General features: G+C 42.5%; 1 protein-coding gene across 2 annotated transcripts in view; it reads right to left on the bottom strand.

The window, feature by feature from the left end:
* AMPH (amphiphysin) overlaps positions 1-4,169 on the bottom strand; it is a 124,156-nt gene extending 119,987 nt beyond the window's left edge. Inside the window, exon 1 of one of the 2 annotated variants that reach the window (XM_054516542.1) lies at positions 4,000-4,169. In XM_054516542.1, coding sequence (XP_054372517.1) covers positions 4,000-4,068 — 69 coding nt within the window. In that variant the 5' untranslated portion in view covers positions 4,069-4,169. The remainder of the gene's footprint in view (positions 1-3,999) is intronic. The other variant, XM_036397151.2, reaches the window with a different exon arrangement.
* Between the last annotated feature and the right edge of the window lie 7,859 nt (positions 4,170-12,028).

Raw genomic sequence — 12,028 nt, 5'->3', positions numbered from 1 at the left:
GATGGCACACTCATTGATTCAAACACATATACTACCACATAAAGCACCATCACCTGGATGATGTGAAAAATAGAGTGGCCAAATAACTCTTAGATTAACACTTCTAATGCAAGACCAAGATCTGCCCAATATGAGATTTTGCAGTTATTTAGCTTTCGTCATATAAATAGTGACTAGACACACACACTATCTACAGTGTACAACTAAAATTTCTCCTAGACAGCAAGAAACTGAAGATAATGGTGGCATTACTAGAAAAGTAGTTTACATAAATGAATCAGGGATTGCAGAATAAACTGAATTCAAAGAGATCCACAAGGATTGAGTCCAACTCACAAGTCTGCACAGGACCATCCCCAAGAGTCACACCATGTGCCCAAGAGCATTGTCCAAACACTTCTTGAACTCTTTTAGGCTTGGTGCTGTGACTGTTTCCCTGGGGAGCCTGCTCCAATGCCCAACCACCACCCTCTGGGAAAGAACCTTTTTCTAATATCCAACCACACCTCCCCTGACGCAACCTCAGACCATTCTGTCAAGTCCTGTCACTGGTCACCACAAGAGAAAAGATCAGTGTCTGCCCTTCTCCCCCTCATGAATAAGTTGCAGACTACTATAACATCTCCCCTCAGTCTCCTCTTCTCCAGGCTGAAGAGACCAAGTGACCTCATCCAGTCCTCATACTTGAAGCTTCCCCTCAAGGCCCTTCATGACCTTTGTTAACTCTCCTTTAGGGTGTTCTCTAATAGCTTAATATATTTCTTATATTGTGGCACCCAAAACTGCCCACAGGACTCAAGGTGAGGCCACAGCAGTGCAGAGCAAAGGGGACAATCCCCTCCCTTGCCCAGCTGGTGATGCTGTGCCAGATGTACCCAGGACACGTTTGGCCCTCCTGGCTGCCAGGGCACTGCTGACTCACATTCAACTTCCTGTCAACCAGGACTCCCAGGTCCCTTTTCTTCTGGGCCGCTTTTCAGCTTCTTGTTCCCCAGTCTGTCCACATATCCGGGGTTATCCTGTCCCAGGTGCAGAATCTGGTACTTTCTGAACTTCATATGGTTGGTGATTGCCCAGCCTTCTCATTTGTCAAATTCTCTCTTCAGGGCCTCTCTGCCTTCACAGGAGTCAACAACTCCTCCCAGTTTTCTAGCATCTGCAAACTTACTTAGAATCCCTTATAGTCCTATGTCCAAGTTATTTGTGAAGATGTTGAAGAGCACCGGGCTGAGGATGAAGCCATGAGGAACCCCACTAGTGACAGCTCACCAGTCTGTCACCCCATTGACTGTAACCCTTTGATAGCAACCTGTGGGACAGTTGCTTACCCACTGCACAATGTGTTTATCCAGCTGTGGGCCAGACATTTTATCCAGCAGGATCCTGTGAGAGACAGTATCAAAAGCTTTACTGAAATCCAAAATGAAGGTCTATGTTTAAGAGCCACTCCATATTTTTAATACATCTGTTGCATCAATAAATAATAGAAAGCAATGCAAAAATGCTTTATAAAAGCATTGATATATAAGAATACATTCAGTAAACTGAAGGTGCACAAATGCAATATAAGCATCAAGATAAAAACAACTAAATGTATTTAAAATCTCTTTAAGCCAGTGTGATATTACACACCTGTCACAATGCCATCCTATTCACACCATCAAGAATCAGACAAATCATACATTTTCAACTCCTAGACAAAATTTACTTGTTGTCATCAAGTACCCAAAACAAATAAACAAAACTCAATCATTCCCATTTGGGGACTGGTTTTTTTTTTGGTTGTTTTTTTTTTTGGGTGAAGTTTCAGCAAAAATAATGAAGGATTTTATGTTGTATAGACATACATGAACTCAAAGCTAACCAGAAACATAGACATGAAAGAGTATACATGCACAGCTCATGCTGTGCACAACACACGGGCCAAGAAGGAGGAGGCAAGTATACAGAGCTACATGGTACTGTGACCTACTCTGTGTCAGACCACTGGTACTATGACTGTGTAAGGCCACTAATATCTTGTAAATAACACTGTAAATAAGCAACTTGTAGACCACTGACATAAGAAATTAACACCACAGATACTATAAGGAGGCCAAAATTGCCAGATGCCTGACTGATACATGAAAATCAAACCAGACAAATTTCCCCCTTGTTAGCATGATTGATCACCAAAGTGGAGGTGGAGCAGACCATCTGTCAGAGCCCAACAGCATCTTTGATTTGCACCCAAGGCACCCATCAGACTCAAGGCACCTGTCCTGGGGCTGGTGCATGAACAATCTTTGAGAAGTACAGGGTATCTCAGATATTCACATTAATATGTTCTCTCTAGTATGCCCACGTATTTCTGTGAGCAGGACTCCCCACACTGGAACAGACACAGCTTGAAGCAGTACGTGTGATTACAACTTGCACCAGTGCTTTTCCAGATGGTTAATCATAACCATACTGACAAAGACACAAGGAAACAAACTGTATTTTTAGGCCTCGACTCCAACAATGAACTCAAGTCAATTCAACTCACACCATAAAGTGATCAGATCTCTTTGAACTATTACAGAGGATTTACGTGTTTTACCTGAAAACAGTTACAGTCCAAACCTGCAAGAATGGAAACGCATCATGACTTTGGTGTTGAAAAGTCTAGTACTTTATAAGTGAGCTAGACAGGAGTATTTGAAAGGGAAAATTAATCACTAGTCTGTGACAGCCTCAACTATTAAATTCTTAAATAATAACGCAATTATGAATAAGACATATTAATTGTTGCGGTTTTTTCTGCCGCTGGAGCTCCACAGAATTCAATGTGTGGCCAAAAAGAAAGTGCAGATTTACGGGCAGTGAAGTGTAAGAAATATGCTCACAAAATAATCTTTCTTAATTCACAAGAGCCCTATTCCCTAAGCTGCATAACAATACAGGATATATGATAGAGGGGTATAAAGGTTTTATTAACCCTCAAAAGAGATGACTTGCAACACGTACTGACAACTATGTCTGCAAAATTCATGCTGGCAATAGCTTTATTCAAACTGTACTAACAGCAGACACAGCTGCTACACATAGTCATACAGAAATGTTTTCTATTGGGCCTAATATCTCTATCTATGATTATGTTTTGAGACACCCAACAGCTACACAGGAGCTATTTGTGCGGAACATTTATACCTATCAGCTTTCATTAAGGAAGATGAGCAAAACAGAAAGTGGTCCGTAAGGCCCTCGTCTTTGGTAAGGAACTCCTGCAAATTCTCCCTGACTTCCCCCGTTGGTCATTTCCAGACTACAATAGCGCTAGAATCGGTACCGACTTTCCTAAGCAGCACAAGCTGTCAGCTGCAGAACATTTCGACCAGCCTCATGACATCCCGAGAAGCTCCCCAAACCCGCAGCAGCCGCTGAAGAAAGCGCGGGCTGCGCCAGCACCCCGGCCCCCGCGGGCTCCTGTCATCACACGCAGCGGTGTCTGTCACGCCGCGGCTGCAGCAAGGCGGATCGCCGCAGCCGGGGATGAGTCGGCGCGGATATTAAAGGAAAGGCAATCCTCTTAGGAGGGCGGGCGGCGGGCGGTGAGGGGAGGCGAGGCGAACCGAACCCGCGTTCCCCGCGCGGGCCGGGGCAGCATCGCGGCCACGCCGGGTGCGGAGCGGTGCCTCCCCCGCGGGCAGCCCCGCGCCGCCTCAAGGGCGAGGGAGCAGCGGCCGCCTGGGGCCTGCGGCAGGTGCCGCCGGCAGCGCCCGTAGCGCCGCAGCCCCGCGCTCGGGGAGCAGCGGCCGGCGGGGGCCGGGGCAGCGCTGGGGTGAAATGGGTCAGTTACGTAATCAGGCCGGCGGCCCCGGCCCCCGCCCGGCGCCCCGTGGGCACCGACAGGGGAAGCTGCAGCGGCGGGCGCTGGGGGCGAGAGGAGCCGCATCCTCTCGCGGACCCCGGGCACCGCCGCCGCGCTCTTCATCCCCCTCCGCCCCTTCCCAGCAGTTCCCCCGCCCCGGAGCGCACCTTCTCCTGGGCGCGATTGAGGCGTTTCTGGACGTTTTTGGCGAAGATGCCTGTCTTCATGTCGGCCATGGCTGGTGGTGGGGATTAGGAGGGTGGGGAGAGAAGGCGGGCGAGGCAGAGCCCGGCAGCTACGAGCGGCAGCGGCGAGGCAGGAATGGAGGGATGGAGAGGAGGAGGAGGAAGAGGAGGAGGAGGGCTTTAGAGACACAGCAGGGAGAGGCGTGGCCACCGCCGCCGCCTCAGGTGAGGCGCGGGTCCCCCGCCTTCGTCCGTCCCCGGCCCCCGGGGAGTCGACTGTCGGGACCCCGCAGGGCGGCTAGCGTTGTCTTCTGGGGATGAGGCAGTTCCTCTAGATAATAAAACATATCCAGAGGGATAATGGGGATGATGATTTCTAGAAGCGCAGCTGATGGCTGCGTCCACTACTGGCACAAGCCTCCTTCTACAGCCGGAGAACCTTAGGCACCGACTTACTCCCTTAGAAGTTTCCACAAAGTCAGAGTCATTCCCAGGTCCAAGCTCCTTTAACACTTTTCACTGGTTTGGGGGCTGCAGCATCACGTGCAGTAAATGGGTGCTGCGGTTGAGGGACCTGCACCCCCCAGCTCGGCCTGGACTGGGCTTCCTGGCACAGCCATCAGCTGTTCTGCGGCTACCATGCCCGTGCTGCTGAATGTGCTACACTTGACTTGCCATTCTTCTGCTCTCGACATCCTCCTCCCATCCATTCCTCACTCTTACCTCAGCATAGCAACCAACAGCAGTAAACTGGTTCCAGACTGCTTTTGTGTTTTTGATCTTATTTCTGAAATTACAACTTCAAGGCAAAACTGAAGGGCAGTCATAAAAAAAATCTCTGTCCTCCCCTGACACTAAAGAACCCCAAAATCTTCTAGGGATCGTGCAGCACCAGTCACTCAAGGTTGGCAAAGTCATCCTTCCTAGATACCAAGCCCCAAATTCACTCCTGACATTTATTTCTGTTGTTTGCCCAAGTGTGGAGTTCCCTGATAGAGAGAGTAGAAATCCAGCAGCAAACATAGCAAAGCAAGACAAAGCAAAACACTGGAACTCAACTCTTTTACCCTGAGCCTGTATCCTTCTATAGGGAACTGTCCTATTTTCATAATACTTTTCATTGATTTTTCAAAACACAGATCAGGTCTTCTACTGCCAAAAGAAAATGTCTCATACATTTAGTAAGTCCAGCTGTGCTTCCTGAGACTATGTATTTCTGACATGTGCTCAGTCCCACATGTGCCTTGACGCATTTTCCTGTACTATTAAGAAGTTGATTTAACATGCCAACTGCAGCAGTAATAATGTTTAGTAAGAATAGGTACTTACTTAATTCTCACGTTAATACTATTTAGAAAGAAAAAAGTAATCACACCAAAACCCCCAAACCCAAAACTAATGCAGAAAACCAAAGAAAACATATCACAGCAATCAAGGAAATTATTTTGTCTAAAAGATTACGATAGTGTCTTACAATGCTGTTAAACTGGTGAAAGATAAAAAACAAAATTTCAGTGTGCATAGGGCTCCCAAATTCTTTGAAGTATTTTTTCACATCTTCAGAGTATCTCTTTCTGGGCAGTTTGGCTTCTGATTCCACCACTTTAAGAGTGATTTTAAAAAATCATGAAAAGAAGTGCTCTTAACTGATTACTCATGCATTTTCTTCACCAAAGGGTAACAAAGGTAGGAAGTATTAGCAGAACAGAGTGCATTTGGTTTCCTTTGGGTTAGGAGGGGGAGGGAGGAAACTCTCTTGTGCTTTTTAGATCCCTTTTGTCTGATATAGTAGTACAACCCTCATCACCAAGCCCAAAAATGCTTTTTCATGCCAGTGGGTGAGGAAATTGAAGATGTGTACTTAGTCAGACAGCCAGTCTCTTCCTCCTCAGTCAGTTGACCTGCACTGGCTTTGCCCCATTTAATGGCCTTTGACAACAGCCAATGCTTTTTCACCAGCTAGTTTATCAGTGTGTGTGTTGCTCTCCATCAACTAGATGGAGACTATTTTTCTGGAAAAAAATAATCAGCAAATGATCAGAATGTTCTCTCCATACTCTCTGTCTGTTGTATATAACATTTATTGTAATTAATACTGCAGAGAAAATTTCTCCATTAAGATGTCTTTCAAAGCAAATTTTTTTCTGTGCATTGTTCATGCTTTAATCTGAAATAGATGATATTTAAAAATGAATAATCCTTTACTACAATTTACCCAATTTTCTCTCTATTTTCTTGTAATTGTTTATTTGGTGCTATTTTAAAATGAAATTTTACTTCAGTTTCCCTTCTGAATAGCAGTCATTCATAAAAAAATGCTCCTAAGGGAATGGTGATTTTTCAACATAAAATCTTTAAAAGGGAAGGGAAGAAAGTAAATGTAAGTACAACTGCTATGTCACCACTTTTTCCAGCTGTTGATTCCTGTTCAACCAAAATGCTAGTCAGAAAAAGAAGAAATCTGGATAATTTCTGGCTCATCAACAACATGGTTTCTCATCACACATTTTGTCCCTATAGACCTCACATTGGAAGTAGAAATGAGATGGGACGTTTGTTTCTTCAAGCAGCAAGCCTAATCCTTCCTGTTCCTTCTACAACCAGCTGACTTTTCCTCACAGCACAGCCAACAAGCCCTCACCAGCAGACCCTGACTGTCCTCACAACAAACACTCCTCTCAACTGGCTGACCCACTCTTCTATAACACCCATCCATACTGGACATAGCTGTGACCCTTTAAGGACAAGGCCGCTCCTCCTCTTTGGTAATTAGAACAGCTGCAACTCATCAGGGGCAAAGTTACTTGCAATTCATTCTCCTGCAACATTTCTGCTATTCTGATCACTCTTCATTTGTGTAAAGCAGCAAAATTAAAAGATACTGGTCCATAGGAGTAAATTTTATAATGCTGATGATAGAAAAAAATTCGCAGGTGTCTTGCAGCCGTCTCCATTGCAATAATAATTAAAATACAGATATCACTTGCTGCAGAGTAACAAGAGACTTGCACCTTTACAAATAATAGCATATGGACACTCACAATTCACACTACAGACATGGCACATAAAAGACATCCCCATTATAAGCACACCACTTTAATATTCAGTGAAGTGGAAAATTGGAGTGGGAAATGATACTGCAGGGCAGCCTGGGAGTTGAAGTCACACTGTAGTGTGGATTTGGGGAGGCAGAATGTATGGACAAAAATACAAGATGAGATGGGACTAATAGAATAGCAAACATGGGGAAACAATATGAGAAAATGAAAGGTTTCAGGTGTACAGGACTTGAATTTTAAATCTTTTTTACATGTGACAACTTGGTACTATACTTGTGGTTTAGGTCAGCATGTAATGGGCAGCAAATGACTGTCTAAATTATCTGGACAGTTTCTGTAAGTCTTGCTGACTTTTGGATGTGAGTCAGAGAGGGCAGAGCTGTCTGTTTCACGGAAAAGGAAAGTAAGGAACCCAGTGGAAAACATGCATCAAAAGAAAAATGTTTTCATAAAATAAATGTAGTTCTAAATCCTGTAAAAATCAAGGAAAATTTTAATAAACATCCCAAATTAAAACCCATACATGTTCTATATTTTAATATTTAGGCCCTTCTTTTAAATTAAAATTTTTCTTATTGAAGACAAATACAGATTTTAATTTTTTTTTATATTTTCCTTCATTACCATACCTTCAGATCAACACCTCTCATCCATTAAAGTGCTAACATATGTTGAACTGGTACTTACATTCCGACACAGAACACCACTTACATCACGGGGAAGCATTTTACCTGAAAGGTACCCTTTGCTTTCAACTTCATTATTTGAATCTGAAATTTTCATGATTTGAATCTGTATCTGGCTTCATATAGCTACATGCAGGTAGGTGGTGTTCAGCATTGGTCTCACTTTGTTACTCCGGAAAGTCTGTCCTGCTGACTTCAATCACCAAATTTCTGGGTTGACACCCCAGGCTCCGAAACTACATAAAATGAGCTTTACATGGAAAAGTATGACTAATGAAGGGCTGCAGAGCTCACTCACAGAATGGACACCAGCGATGTTTCCGTAAGAAATTAATTCCATGACATGGATGTACATGCTGGACTTCTGGGGGAGGAGGTTATGTTCCTTCCCTCCTCCAAGTCCTCTTCCCTGAAATCACAGGAAGTAGATAAATTAACTTCAAATAGAAGAAAAACTTCTGGAGAGAGAATTCCTGGAATTACTGCTGCCTTCAGGTGAATCTTTTCAGGTATGAGGCAGTGCAAGTAGATAAGAAGACATGACAAGAAATCAAAAATCCTTTAGGATTGGCAGGTGGGGTAAGGAGGAGTGAATAACTAAATATCACTTAGTTAATGCCAGCCTATTTTACTTTTTACACAGCTGGTGTGACATCAATAAAATACAAACTTAAGGAAAAGTCTAGGGTGATAAAAGGACAAGATTTCTTGAGATCCAAGAATGAGTTTCAGCATGGACAGAGCTTCAAGGATCCACAGTTCCCTCCCTCCCTCAGCGAGGATAACTGGCAATTTGGACCTGTTGCAAAGGGGCCTGTGCCAAGAAATTCGTTTTCTATTCATCATTTAGATGACAACAGTGCCTTGATAGGCTGTGCATACAGTAGTGATTCCAGCATTAGGAATGAATGCTGATCAAGATACTTGTGCTCTGGTTGGCCGCCTCCCGATGCTCTTTGTGATTAAAAGTACAGTGAGCTACATAGAAGATGAATTTTGGAGAATTATACTGATAACATGAGCTGTTCCACCTAAATAGGAAAGACACCCACCACACAATAAGTACCAATCACTTTTAGCCAAAATTCAGGCTTCCTTAGTCTATCTGAGGTCAGCATCAAAAGATCATTGAAAATTGCTTTTGAAAAATTGGAACTTAAATGTGCTTGGCACATTTTATCTTCTCAGTCAGAAGAACACAGGCCAGAACCAGAAATATATTCCTTTTTAACTGTCAGGTAAAAGGGACAGAGTTTCTGGAGAGCATCCTTTGGATCTTCCCTGAAAGAAAAGTCAGTCTCAGTTAAAAAGTTTTTTTGTCCACGTGCAATTTTCCATACCCCACTTCTTCTCTTTCCCATCAAGTATATTTACAAAATTCCTAGTATTTACAGTATTATCTAGAAATGCACACCTTTTGGTTTTCATAACAATAAAAATAAACATTGTAACAGTTAGTCTCTCTCTTTTTTTCATTTTTCTTTAAAGCCATTCCAGCACAGTCTTGCCTTTTGTGGGGAATGCCTCACCAGTGGTGAGTTTCTCTCTCAGGTTAGGCACTTGAGAAGGGTCTTGGCATGCATGGCACCAATATGATTCCCTAAGCTACTCTTTGCTCATGAATTGGCTGCTAATGGCATCATGCACACATCACATAGCATAATCTAGCCTCTATGCTCTTATTCCTAGTGCTAATACACATTTACACAGTGCCATTGCTTCCACCACTTATATGGGCTAGAAGGAGGGATGTAGCAAAAAGACATGCAGTCCTAATATTGAAATTTTTAAAATTTGGAGAAAAGTGACTAGCTGTATCTATTCTGTGTGTGTCCCTAATTTAGAAAGGCCATGAAAAGATAATATATACATGCAAAATAATGAATACATTTATGTAATCATGAAGGTCATACAATTTATTTTTTTTCTTCAAGAAGATAGATGCATGTAAACCACTGTGAGTTGATTGTGCTGGTTTAGTGTCTGACGTCATTTTCTAAATATCAGGAAATTTTTCTTCCTAGTCACTTGAAGCTAGACTGTGGAGGTTGGAGACCTCCCCTCCTGCAGCAGTTCTTCTTGCCTTGACACTCACTGCTTTCAAGGAAGCAATAACTATTTAGAGCAACCAGGGACATGCTTGCATGGGTACAGAAGATGGCTTGCAAAAGCAGCACTGCCCAACTCTTGCTACTAGTCCTAGATGCATCAAGCATGTCCCAAAAAGCCATGATCTGCAAGGAATAATGTGACTTCCGGCTACAGGAGAGGCACTTTCATCATGAATACCATATAACATAGCAAAGAGTTAATCCAAACTTCAGAAAGGCACCCCTGGAGTACCTGTCTGGAGACTCTGTCAAGTTATAGGTTCTGCTGCTTTAAATCATGTAGTCAAAAGTCAGGTTTTAAATCTATGCATTTTCCAAAGATGATCCCAGCTGTTGATTATCAAGGATCCTTATTCAACTATCCCCACTCTTCCTTCTCAGTACATTTTTTTGCTTCTAATTGAGTTAGATTTGTCCTGACTTCCCTTACAACAATCCATAAATTTTTTGAAGGAATCCCAAACTGAATCTGATGCCTGCTCTCCATCAGGACTTTGAGAATGCCAGCACTTCCCTTATCAAAATTAGGAAGAGCAGCACACTGAAAAGTTGCAACATACATTTCTCTTTACATAAAGAAAATCTTTCATTTACAGTGGCTCCATATATATTATTATTATTATTCATTCCAGTCTGTCCTAGACAGATGTTGTGAGAAGTAGTCTCTGGAATCAGAAAAATAGTCTTACCTGTAAGTGGCCTGACTTATTTAAGAGATTCTTATTTAGCTGTGGCTAGTGTATCCCTCAGCATATATGAAAAGCTGTGTTCCACGTCTCTCTTGTTCTGGTGGGGTTTTTTGTTTTGTTTTATTTTTAAATTGTTTGTTTTGTTTTGTTCTTTTTCCCCAGAAGATTTCTGCAGCATTTAGAAGAGCTACAAACAACAGGGATTGGAGGCAAAATAGTCTTTGCATCATGATTACAGCAGAACTTTCTTTGGTCCTCCCCCAGTCTCCATTTCTGATCTGTTTCACCTTATTGTCAATGTATGCATAATAAACACTCCACTCATCCAGTGACTGTCTCCAGAAAGAAATTTGAACTATTTCTATCATTAGATGAAAAGACACTTTGGATGCTAACAGTTGCTATAACAGTCACTATAGGAACCAAACTCTTCCTAGTCCTTGGCATGCAAGACTGATTTTTCTCACACTGTGGGGAAAAGAAGTCTTTAGCTAATAATCTTATGCTAGTCTTATTTTAGAGGCATCTTTTTGCAGCTTCTTGCAGCTTTTATCAGAGGCAGCCTTGGTAAAAATGAAAATTGAATTTCAACACCTTCTCTCTTCCTTTTCCCCTCTTCAAAACAGTGTTGAGAAATGTTCACACATTGCTACTCTTCTCTCTGTTGTATCTCAGAAATGACGTGCAGAAGATGAGAGACCTAACTACACAATAATATCTCCTGACTGTAGGTTTCAAAAATGTGCTTTCAGAAGGAAAGCCTTTGGTAAATCTTAACTACCAAAGAATTAATAACTTTGACACATCCATTATTTTTTTTTTAACTGCAATGCCTTTAGATGAATGCATCTTGTATAATCAATAATGAATGCATTGCTGTGTAGAGAGAGGTCATGGACTTCGTATACTACTCTGTAGTCCCTGAACACCTGTAAAACAGGGAAACTAAAATAAAATCTGTCATACCAAGGAAAAGGAGGATTGAGGTTAGAAAGCAGACTGAAGGTTCAGGCAGGTCTTCTTGGTGCTGTTCTAGAATAAGGGTTTTCTGTAGATGAGGTAAGGATTTGCAGAAAATACATGAGCAGAACCTGCTGGAATATTTTTCACTGTGCCCAGGTTTCTCTTCCCTTCAGTGTAGCTTTGTTCAAACCCAGTATTTTCAAGTACCATCCTACTTTTCTTTTGAAGCAAAAGATTTAATCATGTCAAGGGAAGAATTCAATGTCAAGGGAAGAATTTTCAATGTCAAGGGAAGAAATTTTGATCAAGGTTAGTGGAATAGTAGATGAGCAATAAATAAATTTAAGAGTGTTAGTAGACTGTCAGTAGTCAATACATCAGAGCTGACATGCACCAGTTGACATGCACCTTAACAAGGAGAACAAAAGGACTGCTGAGTAATGGTGCAGAGGCATGGGTCAAAGCCATGATACACACAAAGCTAACTGTTGCAGTATACTTTG

This window comes from Molothrus ater, chromosome 1 (assembly GCF_012460135.2).
Source record: "Molothrus ater isolate BHLD 08-10-18 breed brown headed cowbird chromosome 1, BPBGC_Mater_1.1, whole genome shotgun sequence".
Taxonomy (NCBI): domain Eukaryota; kingdom Metazoa; phylum Chordata; class Aves; order Passeriformes; family Icteridae; genus Molothrus; species Molothrus ater.
Note: the sequence above shows the minus strand (reverse complement) of the source record. Positions and strands in the feature narration are given on the sequence as shown.